The sequence below is a fragment of the Polypterus senegalus genome, chromosome 8 (genome assembly GCF_016835505.1).
Source record: "Polypterus senegalus isolate Bchr_013 chromosome 8, ASM1683550v1, whole genome shotgun sequence".
Taxonomy (NCBI): domain Eukaryota; kingdom Metazoa; phylum Chordata; class Cladistia; order Polypteriformes; family Polypteridae; genus Polypterus; species Polypterus senegalus.
Genome location: NC_053161.1, coordinates 18,239,643 through 18,261,893, shown reverse-complemented (window position 1 = coordinate 18,261,893; position 22,251 = coordinate 18,239,643). Strand labels below are relative to the sequence as shown.

Genomic DNA, 22,251 nt, shown 5'->3' with positions numbered 1-22,251 from the left:
AAATACCAAAGATTTTTGAATGATCCTATGATGAAGCATTACTATCCTAAATTGTCCATGATGGCAATGTCTCATTCAGTCTAATACTGTTTAAGGCACTTCTAAAATCATGATCAAAAAACACAGAAACTGTCTTGGTAATAAGTACTTGCTAATTTATTGATTATTCTGAAAATTACCCATATATAATATAGACAGTAAAGGGGAAAGTTTGGATCAGATTTAGACAGAATTTCTAATTTCTAGGCTTTACAGGTTAATAAGAACATGTACACATGAAAGAGTTTTTTTATTTATTGATTAATTCTGTAATGAACATTAAGATGGAAACTCAATGTTCTCTGAATTCTATAACCTAGTTGCTGGTATTTGTAGAATCTATGCCAAGGCATATTACAGCTGTTTGACCTACAGTATAGCCTACTAAGACAACTTATGCAGCTCTTTGATTTTCCAGTTATCTGAATACAGTATACAATATTTAGTATACAGTATTTTTAGTATATTGACATATAGTACTATGCTTTAGGAAGACCTTATACTTCAAACTTCAAAAAGACAAGCCTAAAAATATCAGTCTATCCATCTGCTGTTTCACTTACATGGAGCCAGCGCATGAACTATCAGCACTAAACACAAGGCAAGAATCAGCCTTGGATAGAGCAGCATCATTTCAGGGGACAGTCATGCACATAACCACACCCTCTTATACAGGGTAGGGCATAAAGATCTCCCACATTTTGAAGGGGAATAAACAAAGCTATCTAAAAAAAAATTGTATATATTTCTGAAAAGTACATAAAAACAGTTTTGTTTTAATTTTTTTTATAAAAATTGTATCAGACAAATGGTGGCCGTTGTTGTTAATACATTGCTGAAGACGTTCCCGGAAGTTCTCCAACACTCAAACAAAGGAAAAAGTCACATGGGCTTAAATCTGGTGACTGTGCTGGGCACCCCACATCTCCCCTTAAAGAGATCAAAAGCCCAGGGAACATTTCCCTCAACACTTCGAGGGAACGTTGTGCTGTATGAGCTGTGGCCCCATCCTGTTGAAACCACACATGTTCTGTATTCACATCGTCCAGTTTAGGGCGCAGAAAGGTCCCCGACATTTCAGCGTACCAGTCGGAGGTCACAGTTACTGCTGCACCGCTTTCCTCAAAAAAGTATCGGCTGATCACACCAAAGACAGCAACTGCACACCAAGCAGTTACACGAGGAGAGTAGAGAGGTCATTCGTGGAGTTTGTGAGGATTATGTTCTGCTTGTTTATGGCTCCACTGATATGGAAGTGAGTCTCATTGCTACTCAGAACAGCTGCAGTGGGAACCTGTTCAAGAATTTCCACACTTAGGGTTTTTTCTCAGTTAATTCATGAGCCAACATCATTTTGTAAGGATGCAGTTTTAAATTGGCATGCAGAATCCTCCTCAAACTCTGACTTGATATCCCCAGTGCCATGGTATGCTTACAAGAGGAATGCCTTGGCAATTGCTGAATGGATGCTCTTACTGCTTCCACAATTTCTGCCATTCTACTGATCCTAGGTCTGCCAGGTGATTTTCTTTTCAGTGTGGACCCAGCTGCCCGAAGGTTAGAAATCCATAGCAAAATCGTTTTCCGATCTGGTACAGATGCATTTCGACTGAACATGAAGCGTGTACGGAACACTCTCTGTGTCACTATCACAGAACGACTGTTCTCATAATTTGCTTGAACAACAAAGCCCTTATGTTCACCGGTCCAATTCATGATATTGTAGGTACTGAAAAAGGTAAAGCGTAATATACTGAGACCTACCCCACCACTCTACTCCAACTACAGCACGCACAGTTCTTCCTCAAATTGTGGGAGATCTTTATGCCCCACTCTGTATAAAAAGAACTTAGAACTGGCAATTAGCTTATATGTGGACAACGATACAATATGCAGACAGCAATACAAATTTTCAATATGTGGTTGACGATACAATTTTCCATACAAGATCTGTTTAGGCCCGGGTTAAAAATGACCGCCACCAGTACTGTTAGCCAACAGGGTGCTGGCGGAAATTAGGCTACTGTTAGCCGAAGAAGGAGAAGAAGAGAGGGGAGACGTGACAGGAGGTAGAAGGACAAGAGAAAGGTAAAGAGAATGGAACTGATGGTAGGAACTTTAAATGTTGCCACTGGCAGTATGACTAGTAAGAGAAGAGAGTTAGCCAATATGATGGAAAGAATGAAGGTTGATATATTGTGCATGCAATAGACTAAATAGAAGAGGAGTAAGGCCAAGTGGATAGGAGGTGGATTCAAATTGTTCTATCATGGTGTGGATGGGTGAGAAATGGGGTAGGGATTATGCTAAAGGAACAGTATGTCAAGAATGGTTTGGAGGTGAAAGATGCATCAGACAGAGTAATGTTTATGAAGATGGAAACTAAAGGTGTGATGATGAATGTTGTTAGTGCATATGCCCCACAAGTTGGGTGTTCGATGGATGAGAAAGAAGATTTCTGGAGAGAGTTGGATGAGGTGATGGACAGTGTACCCAAGGGACAGAAAGTGGTGATTGCAACAGATTTCAATGGAAATGTTGGTGAAGGAAACAGAGGAGGTGATGGGTAGGTATGGTGTCAAGGAAAGGAATGAAGAAGGTCAGAGGATAGTAGATTTTGCCAAAAGGATGGACATGGCTGTGGTGAATACGTGTTGTATGAAGAGGGAGAAACATAGGGCAATATACAAGACTGGAGGAAGCTGCACACAGGTAGATTATAATCTATGCAGAAGAGTCAATCTGAAGGAGATTAAAGACTGCAAAGTTGGCAGGAGAAAGTGTAGTTAGGCAGCATAGGATGGTGGTCTGTAGGATGACGCTGGAGATCAAGAAGAAGATGAGGAGAGGGAGGGCAGAGCAAAGGATCAAGTGGATCAAATGGTTGAAGTTGAAAAAGGAAGACTGTAAGGTTTATCAGTATGCTGCTGCTAGAGTATGTCAATTTCCCCTTGGTATTAAGTACCAAGTATCTATCTACCATCTATCTATCTATCTTGAGTTTAGAAAGAAGATAAGACAGGCACTGAGTGGCAGTGAAGAGTTGCCAGACAGCTGGGCAACTGCAACAGAAGTAGTAAGGGTGACAGCAAGAAGGGTGCTTGGCGTGACATCTGGACAGAGGAAGGAGGAAAAGGAAACCTGGTGGTGGAATGGGGAAACATAGGAGAGTATTCAAAGGAAGAGGATGGCGAAGAAGAAGTGGGATAGTCAGAGAGATGCAGAAAGAAAGAAAGAAAGAAAGAAAGAAAGACAAGAGTACAAGGAGATAAGGTGCAAGGTGAAGAGAGAGGTGGTGAAGGCTAAAGAAAAGGTGTATGATGAGTTGTATGAGAGGCTGGATACTAAGGAGGGAGAAAAGGACCTGTACCGATTGACTAGAGAGAGGGACTGAGCTGGGAAAGATGTGCAGCAGGTTAGGGTGATAAAGGATAAAGATGGAAACATATTCACAAGTGAGGGGCAGATGAAAAGAGTACTTTGAGAGGCTGATGAATGAAGAGAATGAGAGAGAGAGGTTAGATGATGTGGAGATAGTAAATCAGGAAGTGCAACAAATTAGCAAGGAGGAAGTAAAGGCAGCTATGAAAAGGATGAAGAATGGAAAAGCCGTTGGTCCAGATGATATACCTGTGGAAGCATGGAGGTGTTTAGGAGAGATGGCAGTGGAGTTTTTAACCAGATTGTTTAATGGAATCTTGGAAAGTGAGAGGATGCCTGAGGAGTGGAGAAGAAGTGTACTGGTACCTATTTTTAAGAATAAGGGGGATGTGCAGCGCTGTAGTAACTGCAGGGGGATAAAACTGATGAGCCACAGCATTAAGTTACGGGAAAGATTGGTGGAAGCTAGGTTAAGAAGGGAGATGATTAGTGAGCAGAAATATGGTTTCATGCCAGGAAAGAGCACCACAGATGCAATGTTTGCTCTGAGGGTGTTGATAGAAAAGTATAGAGAAGGCCAGAAGGAGTTGTATTGCGTCTTTGTAGACCTGGAGAAGGCATATGACAGGGTGCCTTGAGAGGAGTTATGGTATTGTATGAGGAAGTCGGGAGTGGCAGAGAAGTATGTTGGAGTTGTACAGGGTATGTACAAGGGAAGTGTGACAGTGGTGAGAACTGCAGTAGAAGTGACAGATGCATTCAACGTGGTGGTGAGATTACATCAGGGATCGGCTCTGAGCCCTTTCTTATTTGCAATGGTGATGGACAGGTTGACAGACAAGATTAGACAGGAGTTCCCATAGACTATGATGTTTGCTGATGACATTGTGATCTGTAGCAAGAGTAGGGAGCAAGTCAACGAAACTGTGGAGAGGTAGAGATATCCTCTGGAGAGGAGAGGAATGAAGGTCAGTAAGAACAAGACAGAATACGTGTGTGAATGAGAGGGGGGTAAGAGGAATAGTGAGGATGAAGGGAATAGAGTTGGTGAAAGTGTATGAGTTTAAATGTTTGGGATCAACATTTCAGAGTAATGGGGATTGTGGAAGAGAGGTGAAAAAGAGAGTGCAGGCAGGGTGGAATGGATGGAGAAGAGTGTTATGAGTGATTTGTGACAGACGAATATCAACAAGAGTGAAAGGGAAGGTCTACAGGACTGTAGTGAGTCCAGCTATGTTTTATGGGTTGGAGATGGTGGCACTGGAGCTGGAGACAGAGCTGGAGGTGGCAGAGTTAAAGATGTTAAGATTTGCATTGTGTGTGATGAGGATGGACAGGATTAAAAATGTGTACATTATAGGGTCAGTTCAAGATGGACGGTTGGGAGACAAAGTCATAGAGGCGAGATTGCATTGGTTTGGACATGTGCAGAGGAGAAATGTTGAGTGTTTTGGGAAAAGGATGTTAACAATAGAGCTGCCAGGCAAGAGGAAAAGAGAAAGGCCTAAGAGAAGGTTTATGGATGTGGTGAGAGAGGACATGCAGGTGGTGGGTGTAACAGAGCAAGATGCAGAAGACAGGATGATATGGAAGCAGATGATCTGCTGTGGCAACCCCTAACAGGAGCAGCCGAAAGAAGAAGAAGAACTGGCAGTTAGGTTAACTTCATGTCTATAGGATGTGGGGTGAAAACCTATGCAGGCATAGGTACAATGTGAAAGTCTAAACAAATTTTGATCCATTTCTTAGAATTACTTAGTAGAATTTTAAGGTCATGATGCTTAACACTGAAAAAATACTGCATAACATGAATTCACTAAAATATTTCTGATAGTCTATGACTTGTTTCAATGTTTCTTTGAATTAATATGAATATGTTTTTATAATAATAAAAATAATGTATATTATTGTATTTTCTTGTGAACACAAATGTAAAAAATAATAATAAAAACTTTACACATACCAGAAACTGTAGTCGCTGTCTTTCTCTTTCAGGAGTAAACTCTGATGACATCGGTATTACTTCTCCATTTCGAATTATGATAGCCCTGGAATAATAACAATAGAAAAACAAGCTGTCAGGTAAATCTCCAGTGTTTAATATGGAATAGCATTACATATGGTTGAATCTTCGACCATACCACGCTCCACTACTATAGAGCATTAAACTTGCTCCTGTCAGCAATTAATCCATCATATTTCATATAATACCTTTCCCAGAACACACCATTTCACAATACTTTTTGCCATAGTATACTTATCATAATGATAAAATTAATAATTAACTAAGTGTTTGTGTAAAGGAGGCCATTCTCTTTACCATTTAGTCAACCTAACTAACATTGTGACAATTGATAATGATCACACAAAAGATGAGCTTAAACAACTGCTTAACCATTTTTGCCAATGGATGTTGAAAATGATACTTGGTTTTCTTTGAACAAAAACAGACATAACTCTGTCATGATTTATGACTTTGTATATATACAGGTATTATTCCTTTCCTACAGTCTTTAGAAATATCTATATCATGTTATTTTCTTTTTCTCTTTATTTGATTAAGTTTATTTTTTGTTTTTATTATATCACAAAGTCATCTTGCATTGCATGGGTGTCATAATTTTCTAAATTCAATGCTTCCTGTTGCAATTCTGTGAACTTCTGGGAGAGCACTACCTCTGATGTCATAATGACTGATGGTATTTAAATTGCCATGTAAGAACCCACTTTACCTGAGATTGAATAAACTTAACCCTTTTTAAAACAATTACTTTTGTTTTTATACTTCTTGTTTTTTTAATCCTCTGCTTGGTGTCATCGGAGAGACAAGTATCATGTGCCCGGATGGGCCGCCTCAAACTGGGACCTGCAACACCTCAGTACCAAACCAGTTCTGATCCCCAACAGGCCTGACCAGATTGACTCTTCCATGGAAGAGGCTCCCAATGACTTTCACTCATTTATGTCTCTGGAGACTCTTCCGATGAAGTCAGTAGATGGATTGGGAGAGCATGGGGGGTCATGGAGTCACTGAAAAGGGGTGTATGGCCCTCCTGATATCTGTGCAAAAGGACGAAGGTCCAAGTCTTTAGTGTCCTGGTGCTTCCTGTTTTGCTATATGGTTGCAAGACATGTACATTATTCAGTAACCTGAGACGAAGACTGGACTGCTTCAGTACTGTGTCTCTTTTGGAGAATCCTTGGGTACCGCTGGTTTCATTTTGTGTTGAATGATCAGGTGCTCATGGAATCCTGAATGAGGTACATTACCTGCATTGTGAGAGAAAGTCTATTACAGTACTATGGCCATGCAACATGATTCCCCGAGGGTAATCTGCCTCACAGGATCCTCAGCGGGTGGACCAGGCAAAGGGGACCTCCACAAAATACCTGGCTATGGCAGATACAGGTCAAATTCCGTTATAACGAATATCTTTATAAATAAATTTTCATTACAACGAAGTATTTTTATGGTCCCGATAGTTTCCCCATATGACGCGAGTCTATAGAAATCTTGTTACTATGAAGTACATTCAGCAGATACTTTCATTACAATGAAATGCCTGAATGAATCATCCGCTGAGCAGCTAGCTCTGTGGCCGCAGCTCAGTTGTGCACAATGATCCCCAAACAGAAACATTGTAATTTTTTTTTCTTTCTTTGAACTTTCCTTGTACTGTTTTTTTTTTTGTTGCCCTTTTTGTTTCCTGCGGTTTTCAGTGATACCTTTTGCTTATTGCTTGTCAACATTTAAAAAACATCCATTGGAATTTAACTCATTGTCACCCTCCTATAGAAATGGCAGACACGAAAAAACGCTAACAGTTCATATTAGAAAAAAACTAAATTTTTGCAGTTCTCAATTGCAGCAAAAAAAAAAAAAGACGTTGCCAGTGAATTTGGAATTTGGGGTGCAAGACAGGGACTTATAGCGCAACCGCGATATTTTATGATTTGCTTCTGTGTCACTTCACTGCAGCGCTAAGAGCCTGTTTTTCCCCTTCCCTGGCAATGGACAAACAATCTTCCACAGACGCTGCAATCGCAATTCGGGAAAGTGTATTATCACAAGGAAATGCTGAGAAAAATTCTCATCAGCATAACTTGTAGGCAGGAGGAGATTAAAATGAACTCAAAAGAAGCTATTGAAATGATTGCAAACGCCTGGGCGCAAGTTAAAGAAAGCACTATAGTAACAAATACAGAATCTTATTACAACGAAATTTTCGTTATAACGAAATATTTTTTAGGTCCCTGGGGAGTCCGTTATAACGGAATTTGACCTGTAGATGGTATTTTCCGGAGGGTGGGACTGGACCATGTTTCAGCCGGGGGGAGGTTGCCCATCTGGATGCTAAGGTGTTTCGTTGTGTGTTGGGTGCGGCAATGCGCTTTACTGGTGCATGCTCCCCAACCTGACTTGACCTTGGTGTGTTATGAACTTTGATTTTTATAGTGATCAGGATTGGCAAAAGACTGGCTTGACTTTTTGGTATTCAAACCATGTCTCTATATTCCAGACCTTTTCATAAAATCTCTCCATATCTTGCTGAGATAGAACAGAATGTCTTGCTTGAGCGCTGTCAATTTAAAACTGCTAGCTTATGTCTTTGGAAAACTGAGTGGTTTCAATTCCACAATTATATTATAGTTTAGTCTGGCTTTGGCCACAACACTGAATTAGGAAATGACTCTTATTTTATACATGGTGTTGGAGAGTGATGATGTGTTACAAGTTTTTTGGGAACACAAGTAAGGATTCCACTGTATTTCACTGTATTTGTGACAATACTACTGCTACAAGTATCATTTTCAGCAAACCGAAAAGATTCAAACTTTAGTAACAGCAAAATGTAAATATAACACACTCATTTTTTCAAAGAAAACCAGGTAAAGTGTCAAATTTTGAAACAATATACAATAAAGAAAATGTACAATTGTGTTTCCAAATTATACTGCTAGGATTTGAAGTGAAATGAATTGAAACTAAAGCAGCATGAACAGGCCTTAAGACAATAATTGTGGCACATAAATTATATATATTTAACTGGAAAGATAATTCTTTTGGTCTGGAGAACCTTTAATTAAATTCACAAATTTCTTTCTGTTTGCAATGCGCTAAACAAATACAAGCCTTGTAGTGTTAGAACCTAAAGGGAAAGTTGCTGCAATTACAATATTGCAGCATAAATTATTTATAATGTCTTAAGATGTGAAATAAAAACAGGGAAGTGGGTCATTCAAGGTAAATGTCTGTTGCCTAGCCTAACCCTGATATTTTTTCATGCCAAATGGAAACACGATACAGAGGACAGCCACAAAATATTAACTCTGCAATGACCAGACTGTAGCTAAGGTAGGAACTCTTCAAATTCTAATGTGTCCTGCATGGCAAATAACAGAATGTCTTGCTCTACTCCAACAAGCCCCTCACTAGACATGATCTGAAATGATATGTTTTTGCAAAACATAAAATGCATTATTAGAACGATTGCTGAACAAAAGAGAGAGCAAGTAAAAAGAATTCTAGAAAAAAAAATAATGAATACAGTATATGAGTATTATATGATTGGGGGAATGAATGAAAGAATAGATAAAGCTTGAGTACCAGCACTGCAGGCAGGCCATGTGCTTGCGTCATTGAAGATGACCAAAAATAAATAAGCACACCCTTTAATTTCCACTTGCTTTTACCATAAGGTGGTTATGTGCATTTTAGATTTTATAATATTTGAGAAATCCAATGTCAAGAAGTAACCTTCAGAAAACTAGGCAATTTATACAATCCAAAACCTCTCAACACAGATTAAAACATTTTGAAACAGTGGAAATTAAAAATAAAAATAAAAAAGATAGAATTTAGAAGCATATTCAGTACCAACAAAGACACACACACACGGAGTTTAAAAGGGGGTAATTTTAAGACATGATGTATTTGAAATGTATTTGAGATATCTAAAAATAAATTAACACATCTTGAAACAGACATATCAGATACCCATAATTCATTTTATCCATCCATTATCCAACCTGCTATATCCTAACCACAGGGTCACCGTAATTCATTTTATGTCATTTTAATACAGTATATATTAAATATGAAGTATCTTAATATTACACTTTTCATTTAGAGAAATCATGTAATACTGTATACTGTATATGCATTGATCAGACATATGATTAAAACCACTGACAGGTGAAGTGAATAACATCAATTATCTCCTTACAAGGGTACCTGTCAAGGGTTAGGATATATTAGACAGCAAGTAAACAGTTCTTGAAGGTGATGTGTTTGTTGGAAGCAACTCTGATTTGGGCAAAAAAGTGCTGGCAAGATGGCTGGGTCACAACATTTCCAAAATGGCACATCTTGTTGGGTGTTCCCAGCATGTAGTGGTTACTACCTTTTAAAACTGATCCAAGGAAAGACAAGAAGTGAACCAGTAACAGGATCATGGGTGGCCAAGATTCATTGATTCAAGTGGTGAAGAAAGGCTAGTCTGTCTGCTCCGATCCCTCAGAAGATCTGCTGTAGCACAAAGTGTTGAAAAACTTAAATGTTGACTATGAGAGAAAGGTGTCAGAGCACACAGTGCATCATAGGGTTTTGCAGATGTGTCTGCGTAGCTGCAAATCGGTCAGAGTGCCAGTTCAACAATGGGCATGTGAGCATCAGAAATCAACCAAGAAGCAGTAGCAGAAAGTGGTCTGTTCTGATGAATCATGTTTTCTTTTACATCATTAGGCTTAGTGCATTTACATCATTTGCCTGGGGAGATATGGCAGCAGGAAGCACTATGAGAAGAAGGTAAGCCAGCAGAGGCAGTGTTTTACTCTGGGCAATGTTCTGCTGAGAAACATTGGGTCCTGGCATTCATGTCAATATTACTTTGGCACGTACCACCTGCCTTAAGGTTTCTGCAAACCACTTACACTGCTTCATGGCAACAGTATTCCCTGATGCAATGACCTATTTCAGCAGGATAATGTGCCTTGCAACACAAAAAAAATATTCAAGAATGGGTTGAGGAACATGACAAAAGAGTATTGACGTAACCTCCAAATTTCACAGATCTCTCAATATGATCGATCATCTGTGGGATGTACTGGAAAATCAAGTTCAATCCTTAGAGGCAACTCACAACTTATAGGACGTGAAAGATCTGCTGCTAATGTCTTGGTTCCAGATACCAGTGAAAATCTTCATAGGTCTTATGGAGTCCATACCTTAATGGGTCTGAGCTGTTGTGATGGCAAGAGGGGGAGCTACACAATATTAGGCAGACGGTTTTAAGGATGTGGCTGATTGGTGTATACATGCTGGATACACATGCATACCTATTTAATTGTGCAGTAATAAACTAATTAAGACATATCACTTTATTAAACCAAAGTAAATTGAAGTAGTATAAAATAAATTAAGCTGAGAGGATGCATTGCTATCAAGGTAGCAATTTACCAAACTAATTTAAACATCTGTGGAGTTGTAATGAATGTTTCTAAAATCACAACAAGACTGCATCTCACTCCCTTTATGGATAAAGTCGATATTTCTGGTTCTACTACGTATAACAAATTCTTAGGAGAGTAGCAAGATGGGAAGCACTAATCATTATGAAAAAGACTGACATTTGCCAAAAAGTTACTGGAAGATACTCAAGGCTTGTGGAACAATATTCTATTAAGCAACAAGAAGATATCAAACTGTAAATATTTTACTCTACATATTTCCCGCTATATCTGGAAAAACAAAACACATATTCTCTAGTTACAAGCTTTTGAGCAGTTTCCATTTCTTTGTCAGGTGAACCTAACAAAAAAGTGGATCATGCAATAAGCAGTTAGACAAAAGGTCTCCAGCTGCAGTCCTGGAGGGCCCCAGTGGTTGCAGGTTTTCATTCTAACCCTTTTCTTAATTAGTGGCTTGTTTTTGCTGCTAGTTAACTTCTTTTGAATGTGAATGCAAGGGCTGATATAGTGGGACTGAGGGTTGGCTGGGCTAGGGAACACAGTGCATCAGCAGCATCAGCTTGTGCATATTGTTTCTTGTGTGTATTTAGCTGGAATGTTGCAGGTGAGAATTAATACTCTGGATTTTTTTTTTATTTAAATAAATTTGAAACACGTTGGGTCAAAACGACAGATGCCAAACCCATAGATAAGGCAGGCCAACTGTATAGTTCTATTTGCTTTACAAACCTCAATAACTAAGCTGATTATTAGTTTTTGGCTCTCTTTAATCTGAAAATGAGTATGCACATTTCCCAGCTCAAATACAACTAATCAAATGTGAATTTGAAATGAAAACTAAACAAAAACTGTTAACTGGCATAAGATAAATAATGCATGTAAAAATATTCTGATTGGACATTTTCTTGGTAGAAGCTTTTATTAGCTTTATACCAAAATCAGAATGAATAGTTCTTGGAACACGTTTTATCTTAGTGTCCAATCATTCCTTAATGTCTGTTTAGTAATAATATAAGGAAACAGCAGATAATGTAGAATCAGCTAATTGTTACAGAGGTACATACATGTTTGGACGGATTTATGGCAGATAAAATGTAATGTAAATAAATGTAATGATACACTAAAAAAAAGCAAACACATTACAATTAAAGCTAAAATGTGTGGATAAATTTAGATTGAAAAGCAGTGTGAATTTATCCACATTACTGATTAGGAGGAGCTTTGCATCATCCTGTTGATGCTTATTTTTAAACTCAGTAATAGATATGATTCACTCCATTATGGACAATTTAAAGATGCATCATTCTGAATGCTGGTGTCTTCAACCAAGCAACTTTGGATGGAACAGACTTTTTATGGCATGTACTTTTTGTGGACACAGCAAGCTGGATCTGCTGTATTCAAATGTTGAAACCTTTAGTGTAAAACCTGTGGTACATCTGGACAGGTTATCATCTTACTGTTATTAACAACAGCAGCAGCAGCTCCAAGCCAGACGTTCTTATGTATGTTTGAGGGGTTGTTGTTTGTTTATGATGATTATTATATTATATAATACTATCCACATTACCTGTTGAAAATAGCTAACAGAATAATTTAAAAATATTTGCTATCTCTTGCCCTATGTGTACTTCCAGTTATTATCCTTGGTATTTGCAGGTGTGTAAATGTTTCTTCACCAGGTTCCTATAAAGCCTGCTTCTAAAACTCTGTCACTATTTTTGAGGTCCCATTCTCACATTCTGTCCACTTTTATACTTGCTGTCTTTGAAGGTGACTCCCAAGTTGTTTCTCCTCATTGTGTGTCTAATCTTTAAACCTCCTCTTTTTCGTGTCACCAAAGCCAAACTGACCAATCACACCAAAGCTAAACTGACCAATCAGACTGTTGTGGGCCGGGACACACAGACCTTACTGTTTTATTATAAAATAGAGTTTTATTATATAATAGATAGATAGATAGATAGATAGATAGATAGATAGATAGATAGATAGATAGATAGATAGATAGATAGATAGATATTATTTGTCCACAGAAGGAAATTAAAACTTTACAAAAGTTCAAGATACAAAAATAATATAATATTAATTATAATAATATCTATCTGTCTATCTATATATATATATACATCCACCCATCCATCCCTTGGTGATGAAGAGATTGTAGCAACTGGTACTTTGAGAGAACTGATGAAGCAGAAGAAGTGCGAATCACTTGCCACATGAAATTAAGGGACTGCAAGGTGAACATAAAAGACTGTACTGCAGAGTGTATGAGACTAGTTGGATTAAGAGAGACTGTGAGTTTGAAGAAGTGTCAAGCATTGGGTTGATTGCTAGGAAGCGAACAGAAGTAGAGATAGAAGGAGTGAAATAGAAGTAAAAGTTGTCATCATCCTCAAGAATGTTGGGAGAAGCGCACCAGGATATCTGTTTAATATCCTGACAGCACTATCAGTTTTACGTTTAGGCAACAGCCTGAAAGAAAGAAAGAAAGAAAGAAAGAAAGAAAGAAAGAAAGAAAGAAAGAAAGAAAGACCTACTGGACTAATACTTTAATGTGCAATTTGAGCAAATGAGTAAATGTCGCTTTCTTTAGGCAGAGGTTTTATCACCTTGGGACCATAGATTTTTCCTGGACCATACTTTGATAAGCATTGCTCTAGAGTGACCAGTACAATGATTTAATTGAGTCTCAAGATCAAATGTTGCTAAGGCTCAATGGCTAAAAGAAGAAGGACAAAGACCAAGAAGGAGAAAAAAAAAGGTAGAAACACATTGTTTTGACAGGTCACCCCACTTGATAGAAAAAGGTATAAGAACTATAATAGCCAAGCTCAGTGGTAAAGCTAGAGCTTTGTATAATCTGTGCTTATTTTTCTGTGCTTTAAGTTTCACTTGTATTTCACCATTTAATATAATTCATTCCATTTTCCAAAACCAGGACATCCTTTATTGTGCATCAGATGAGTTTATGACTACAAGAAAATAGGTAACATAGATACTGCCATATTTGAAAATTCTTATGTTTTCCTCTTTCATTTTATTTTTTTCATTTTAATGTTATGTTGACAACAGCTGAGAGAAGCCAACATGCAGAAGGCAGTTTCGTTCCAGAATCTGTTGGTGATGTTAGAGGGTTGAGACTTCCTGGCTCCTTTTTATTAATCCCTCAGGGACATTAAAATACTACTACCATGAATATACCTCAGCGGGAAAGCAACATCCCTGTGAATGAATAAAACCTCTGGGCCTTAACTAGCACAGAGACTGAATTAATCGCTACATTGAAGTGCAGCTCAATTTTCAGTATAGTGTGCCTGCTGGGATACAGGTGAGGGTGAAGGGTCAGCTTGAAAACTGTTAGGCTTATTGGTTCTGAAATGTGTGTTTTCCAAATGTAATTAGTACTGTGGAAGTTGTGTTCACACCTTTTTTCTTAAAATCACCTACTGTATAAAAAAAAAGAGCCTGCTCTGTCTTTTCTTATGTTGCACTACCATGTTAGGAGACCACTCCATCCTGCCATTGATGTGGACCCCTTGTAGGAGAGCACCACCTCTATATCCACTCCCTGATATCTCTATATTTATTTATTTAAAGAGTTTCAGTAAAATGCCTATATATCCATCTAATAAATGTTTGCTGAACATGTAATTCATTTTCCCATCAATATATGCATCAGTCTTCCTAACTTGTTTATCCAAGGCAGGGTTGTGGGCCAAACAAGACAGACACAACACAGGGTGAAGAACCACAAACACACTTGCTAAGGTCAACTTAGCAACACCAAATCACATAATCTGCATGTCTTAGCTCATTGTGAAAATAATTTTCATAAGTTTAAAAGTTCTAGTGATGCATCCCCTGAATACAGGGAGCATTTCTCCATGTGCAAAATGCAACTGAATGATGATGTTGGCTAATTACATGTATAAAGTAAAATATACATTTTATACACCAACTATTGCATTTGGAAGGCAGAAATTCAGCAAACCTGAAGTTAAAATTCCAGAGCAATGTGTGCAACATGAATCTGCTACAATATTATTCACCGGTGTTGTTTGCTGTCATGGCTATGTGAAATCTTTTGTAAGGTATTAAATAACAGCATAATCTACAGCAGTTTGAGTATGAAGATTCACTCTGACAGTTGTGCTAAATCTATAGTGAATCATGAACTACCAAGCTTAACCCATTGTCACATTACAGCCATGACTTTCACGCAGTGGGGAGGTCAAACTTGATGATTAAGGTTGCTGATTTTATTGCCAGAGTTTCCCAATTTATACGACTAAAAATCACTAAGGATGTCAAAATTTCCAACTGCTTGATGACTTTGTAGCCCAGTTTCACACTTCCAAAGAACTGCGTTCCTCCCTTGTTTTTCTAACAGCCAGTAATAGAGATGGTAGTGCACGAAGGGTTTACAGGTATGGTCAATTTAGTTACAATCTCAGCCATTTTTGTTTTCTTTTTTTCCCCATTCTTGGCATGGTATGAAAAACACACCAGACAGACAAGCCTCTCTCCTGTTTGCAAGTCCCCCTGTGTTCCTCATTCCTCATAGCTGCATATCATGCATTGTACAAGCAAGTGAGTGCTCATTGGCTGTCAGCTCTTGCAAACACATAATCTGTCCCTTTCCGCTTAAAATGAGATCGAACCTGTTTGATTTTGTCAGAGGTAGACTGATTAGAGTGAGTTACTGGGATGTCAGACATCTTGAATGATGGTGAGAGGAGCATGCTGCAGCTTGATGTAGTCTATAACTGAAAATAACTCTAAAGGTCAGGTAATGTCACATAGCTTTAAGGTTACTTAAGTAAGAAATACATTTCAAACACTATTTGCATGGTATTGAGTAAACAAAGTTAACATAATATATTTGAAAGAAATACATAAAGAAATTAGCGAGTTACCCTTTTTTTCCAAATGAGTCCTTTTTGAAGTCTCTGCTGTCCTGTAAAACTATCGACAAGTGGTCAGCCACTGCTCCATTGGTGGGAGACTAAATGGCTGCGATGTGGTGACTTTACTCCCGTTTAGTTTATTCACAAGGCTATGTGGTGGGTGTGGTATAGTTCTGTCTCGGATAAGGTGGGGCTAGATTTTACCGTATAATTTTGAGTATTTTATAATGTCGGTCGTAGAAGTCGAATGCGGAAATTGGTCCAAGAGCGTATGATATGCTAATGTCCACCTGAATGAGTAACCACAGAGCACATTGCCTATTTTTTCTATATATTGTGCCTACGTGACCACACAGTAATACCCAAACTGTTCCAAAGCGATGTTTGCATTGTTTCGTTTTTTTTTTATCTCACACCCTCATACACCTTTATCATAAGAGCATCCTTTATCTGCGATGGAGCTTTCAGTCAACAGAAAATATGAAGCTGGTTTTAAATTAAAAGTAGTTGCAGTGGCGAAAGAAATTGGTAACTGCGCTGCTGCAACAAAATTCGATGTGTCTGAGAAACTGATGTGAGATTGGAGGAGGCAAGAAGATGTAAAAAAATTAAGTGTAGTTTTGAATGGACGTATAAGTCTGGGTCTGATTTTATGATCGATTTTTCGTGTTTCAAGGCCCGACTTATATGCGAGTATATACGGTACTAACCGTGCTACCCATCAAAGACAGGTTGAAATTTAAGCAATCAATGTTGACATTTGCATTAAAGTTTACAGTGCATTATGCAATGCATATGTGTCTATTATATTCCATTTGGTGTGGGAATCATAAAAGCAGCATTAATGATTGTGATGTGCCATATACTGGAATGACAAATGCAATGCATTTTATTAATAAAAATGTTTTTGATGCGTCATCTGTTGGAATGACAAAGACATAGTAACCGGATGGATACCCAGACAGACACAGAAACACTTATCCTTTTATTAAGGCAGATGTTGGATTAGATGTGTTTGTTATTTCACTATTTTCTAATGAACATTTGATCAGAAAAAAATTATATTAGCTCACCAAGAGGCTAATGACTGAACAGCATCTATTCTTATGGCACATTTTAATATAAACAGTGTAGCTCAAAGTACAGGGTGGGCCATTTATATGGATACACCTTAATAAAATGGGAATGGTTGGTGATATTAACTTCCTGTTTGTGGCACATTGGTATATGTGAGGGGGGAAACTTTTCAAGATGGGTGGTGACCATGGTGGCCATTTGGAAGTCGGCCATTTTGGATCCAACTTTTGTTTTTTCAATAGGAAGAGGGTCATGTGACACATCAAACTTATTGGGAATTTCACAAGAAAAACAATGGTGTGCTTGGTTTTAATGTAACTTTATTCTTTCATGAGTTATTTATAAGTTTCTCTTTGTTTACAGCCATTGACATGTCGCAGAGGTTAACACGTGAGGAGCGGATAGAAATTGTGTTGATGTCTGGTGAACGCAGTAACCGGGTCATTGCAGCAGATTTCAATGCAAGACACCCTACGACACCACCCATCTCCCATGCTACAGTTAGCAAACTGCTTGCTAAGTTTCGTGAAACTGGTTCAGTGTTGGATTTGCCAAAATGTGGACGCATGAAAACTGTCACTAATGAAGAAACATCAGTGGCTGTCCTAGCTTCATTCAGCAAGAGCCCACAGCGTAGCACTCGCCGCATGTCACTGGAGAGTGGCATTAGTCGAACATCCCTTCGGCGGATATTAGCTACTCACAAATGGCACCCTTACAAACTCCAGCTACTGCAGCATATCAACGAGGATGACCCAGATCGGCGCACTAAATTTGCAGAATGGGCAAAACAAAAATTGGAACAGGACCCTCAGTTTACACAGAAGATTTTGTTCAGTGATGAGGCAAACTTTTATGTGAATGGTGAAGTTAACAAACAAAACCACCACTATTGGTCTGACACTAACCCACATTGGATAGATCCCTCCAAGACTGATGGAACAAAAAAATTGATGGTATGGTGTGGTATATGGGGTACAAAGATAGTGGGGCAATTCTTCATCAATGGAAACCTCAAGGCCACTGGATAAGCGAAATTGCTACATGATGATGTGTTTCCCTCTTTATGCACTGAAGCTGGCACGTTCCCTGAGTTTTTCCAGCAAGATGGTGCAGCACCACATTATGGGTGTCAGGTCCGAGCATTCCTGGATGAACAGTTTCCTGGAAAGTTGATTGGTCGTCGTGGGCCAGTTGAATGGCCCCCAAGGTCTCCCGATCTGACCCCCTTAGACTTTTATCTTTGGGGTCATCTGAAGGCAATTGTCTATGCTGTGATGATACAAGATGTGCAGCACCTGAAACTACGGATACTGGAAGCCTGTGCTAGCATTTCTCCTGCGGTGTTGCTATCAGTGTGTGAAGAGTGGGAGAAGAGGGTTGCATTGACAATCCAACACAATGGGCAGCACATTGAACACATTTTATAAGTGGTCAGAAACTTGTAAATAACTCATGAAAGAATAAAGTTACATTAAAACCAAGCATACCATTGTTTTTCTTGTGAAATTCCCAATAAGTTTGATGTGTCACCTATTGAAAAAACAAAAGTTGGATCCAAAATGGCCGACTTCCAAATGGCCACCATGGTCATCACCCATCTTGAAAAGTTTCCCCCCTCACATATACTAATGTGCCACAAACAGGAAGTTAATATCACCAACCATTCCCATTTTATTGAGGTGTATCCATATAAATGGCCCAACCTGTACATTACAAGAAAAAAAAGAATTACAATAACAATGAATCATTCAATCATTAAATAAATAAATAAACACAAACTTACACAATAAAAATAAATAAGTAATGGAGATTGAGAAGAGAAGAACTGTTAAGCATGGATTTAAATCTTAAGTAAACTAACTTTTAAGTTTCTAATGGTTATACAGATTAGTCAAATGCTATGGACAGCTAGTGATATGCTGGAGAAAATAATCCTCAAAGGATTCTAAATCCAAAAGTCTACCTAGACCCTTATTGGACTTTTAAAACATAAATGCTATAAAATAATTAAGAATGGTTATATTAAATAGTGTAAATTTGGACACCTAAAATGAACATATTATTAGTATGAAATGCTAAGAAGCAGTATAACATTTATCAATGTAGAAATATTTGCATCATGCAATTCTTACACCTTCATTATTGTTTGTTATTATGCTCAGATTTTAACACCAAAATTGTATGAGTTGCTTAAGTTAAAAGGCCACGATAATCTGGTTTTGCAAATGAAGAAAATGTTCCATCTTTCATCTATGGATCCTGTTGTGTTGGCCAAGATTATCAAATAAAAGGCTCATTGAGGACATCAGGGGAGGGAGAAACACAAACACCATAATCTGAATTGGTAAAGACAACTCTTCATTTTCTTATATATTTTCTAGACGTCCGCTCCCATATTCAAGGAAATTTCTGGCTGCATCAATGGAGATTCCACTTTTTGCTCAGAAGCTGCTGTTGCCTCTCTTTCTGGGAGTGATGGTTGATGAGATATACTGCAGTTAATTTTGATGTTGGCCACCTTTCCATAGGAATAGACCAAAGCTGCAGCACATTGCCTGTTTGTGTCTCTCCCCCCCTCTCGGAAGAGTACATCAGCCACATCATTTGGCATCTGATTAAAATAAATTAATAATTTCTTCTGGATTTTTGTGACGGTCTGCATCTTTAGAGGCAGCTGGCTGTTTTAGACACCCCAGTTAGACTACTAACTACACAGTGAGTCTGTGCTGTGCTAAGACTGGATCCTACCGGACAGTCAACAATAAAGTACTGCTAAATATCACACATTTTATTAATAACCATATTCAGTGTTTTATGTGGTATTTTTGTTTTATGTTTCTGTCATGTAGGATATTATATGTATTATGAGATGATAAGGCACTTTTTCAGAACTTGTTTTGTTGCATTCTTTTACTAAGATTGTGCAATATGCAAGTTAATTAATTCTGCCATATCTTCTTTGATAGATATGAATTTGCTCTGCTTTTAATTCTAAATATGGTTCACATACAGTACAAATCAGTTCTAAACTAGGCACAACCAGTAAAAAGAAGGATTCATTATTGATTCCCACATTTCTTTGTTTCCTTGTTGAATATATCCTGCGGTGTCCTGAATGTTGTTTATTCAGTTATTCTGAAAGCAGTCTGAGCATTGGCTGGGGGGAGTCAGCTTGACTATCCTCAGGGTTTTCCTTTCCTGCCAAATAAGCTGAAACTCCAAAACCAGTAAACAGCACAGAGAAAATGGCAACTACACACTGTGGTCTTGTTAAAAAATTACTGCAGCAAGTGAACTGTGAAATCTGTGGGCTCCTAAAATAAAATTACTTCACTACATAAAACAATCATTTCAGACATTAAACTTTAAATACTGATCTGTGCTGATCTGTATGTTCAATCATGTGATACACAGATCTGGGCATATTTCTGTTAAGTACATCCATAGTATTTCTTAACTGAGAACCTTTAACTGATTTACAGAAATAATTGCATAAAATATTAAATCCTCTTTGATGTAAAACAGTGATTGAATGAATGATTTGTATTTAAATTCAGAACTTTGTTCTTTTGCTGGGTCATAATACTGTGAAAATTAATGCAATAATAAAAAGGCTTGAACTTTAGTTTAGCTGAAGTTTAGGTGTTATCTTGAATGGGATTTAACCAGTTGTAACATTTTTATGCTTTTTAAAACTAAGTTTATTCCAGTATTTACAAAGCTAAATGAAGGTTGCTTACTTCAGGATCTTAAAAAGTCACATTCATTTGTGTGAAGCAAAAAAGACTATTATGCTGCATAAATTTCTCTCTTACTTCAAATTCAATACAATATAATTTATTTTTTGTATGACCCAAAATCACACAAGAAGTGCCACAATGGGCTTTAACAGGCCCTGCCTCTTGACAGCCCCGCCCCAGCCTTGACTCTCTAAGAAGACAAGCAAAAAAAACCCTTGTAGGGAAAAAATGGAATAAACCTTGTGAAAGGCAGTTCAAAAAGAGACCCCTTTCCAGGTAGGTTGGGTGTGCAGTGAGTGTCAAAAAGAAGGGGGTCAATACAATACAATATACAGAACAGAACAAATCTTCAATACAGTATAAAAATAAAATTTGAACAAGTATGGAGTAGAATTTAACAGTAGATGAAAACGCATAATATGATTTGGATTTGTTTAGATTAATTAATCCAAAGCACAGCAGCAAGGATCCAGAACCAAAAAGTAAGACCAAATAACTTCGGTTCAGAAGAATCCTCCATTTCATTTTTATAGTTGCAAATGGTGTAACTCCCTCTTATTCTAAGGAGCATATTAGTCTATACTGTACACTGTAAAGAAAGAACGCAGTCAGAGACATGCAATCATATATTTCGTCAAAACAAAGCGGAAATGCCAAAATCGTAGTCAAAAGTCAAAACAAATATGTAGTCTTTTAAAGGAAGAAAATTCAAAATGGTGAGTCAGGATTGAAGCTGCTGTCTCGTTCTGTTTTTTGAAGTTGGGCAGAAGGCTCTCTAATCTGTCTCCTGTGGTTGTTGTGGCATCAGACTCCTTCAAGGTTTGTTTTTTATCTCCACGTGTCTAATTATGCATACATAGGGCAAGCACATCATTCTCTTATACTGACTGAAATCGAAGGTCCAGTGTTTGCTGTTACATCTCCGGGGAAGTTGTGCTAGCCTCGCCAAGCATTATGAGGTGCTGGAGAAAAACATTGTCCTAAACAGGCCAAATTATCAGTAAAAAATTCAATGAATGAGGGCAAATGCGAACACAACTCACTGCGAATAACGCTTGAAATAACGCTTGGTAAAATTCGCTGATCAATGCTAGTTGTCGCATATAATCAACCTGTTTTCAGATGTACAATATACAACATGCTCGTCCATGTATCCAAACAGTTCCAGTTTAGTTTTGTCAGTCCATAGTAATGTCTCTCAAATCTCTGAAAGACTATCCAAATTCCTTCTGGCATTTTCTAATTAACCTCTGATGTTTATCATGACCAAGAGTGGAGTGCGCATCGAAGTCTGGCCATGAAGTCCTTGTTTGTTCAGTGCTCATCTAATAGTTGCCACTGAAGCACTTGTCTTGGCCTTCGTTAGTTCATCCTGTAGGTGCTTTGCAGTAATACGGAGGCATTCTTATTTATCCTGATTAAGCTGATGAAATTTTGGGCTTTCTCCCATAGCCAGGCAGATTTTCAGCTGTGCCATAAGTTTTAAACTTCATTAGAATGCTCCCAAGGCTGTCTTTTGGAATGTTTAACTTTTGAGAAATCTTCTTTTGCCATATGCCCTTCAGGTGCAATGAAATAATTTTTTGTCTCAACTTTCAGGGGCATGAACACCTCCAGGTCAGGGGGTA

At 38.1% G+C, this 22,251-nt stretch overlaps 1 protein-coding gene across 2 annotated transcripts in view; it reads right to left on the bottom strand.

Annotated features, from left to right (window-relative positions):
* Positions 1–22,251, bottom strand: part of ppm1h (protein phosphatase, Mg2+/Mn2+ dependent, 1H) — a 293,957-nt gene that overhangs the window by 73,481 nt on the left and 198,225 nt on the right. For both annotated transcript variants that reach the window (XM_039760843.1, XM_039760844.1), the window contains exon 5: positions 5,384–5,468. In XM_039760843.1, the coding sequence (XP_039616777.1) occupies positions 5,384–5,468 (85 nt within the window). The remainder of the gene's footprint in view (positions 1–5,383; positions 5,469–22,251) is intronic.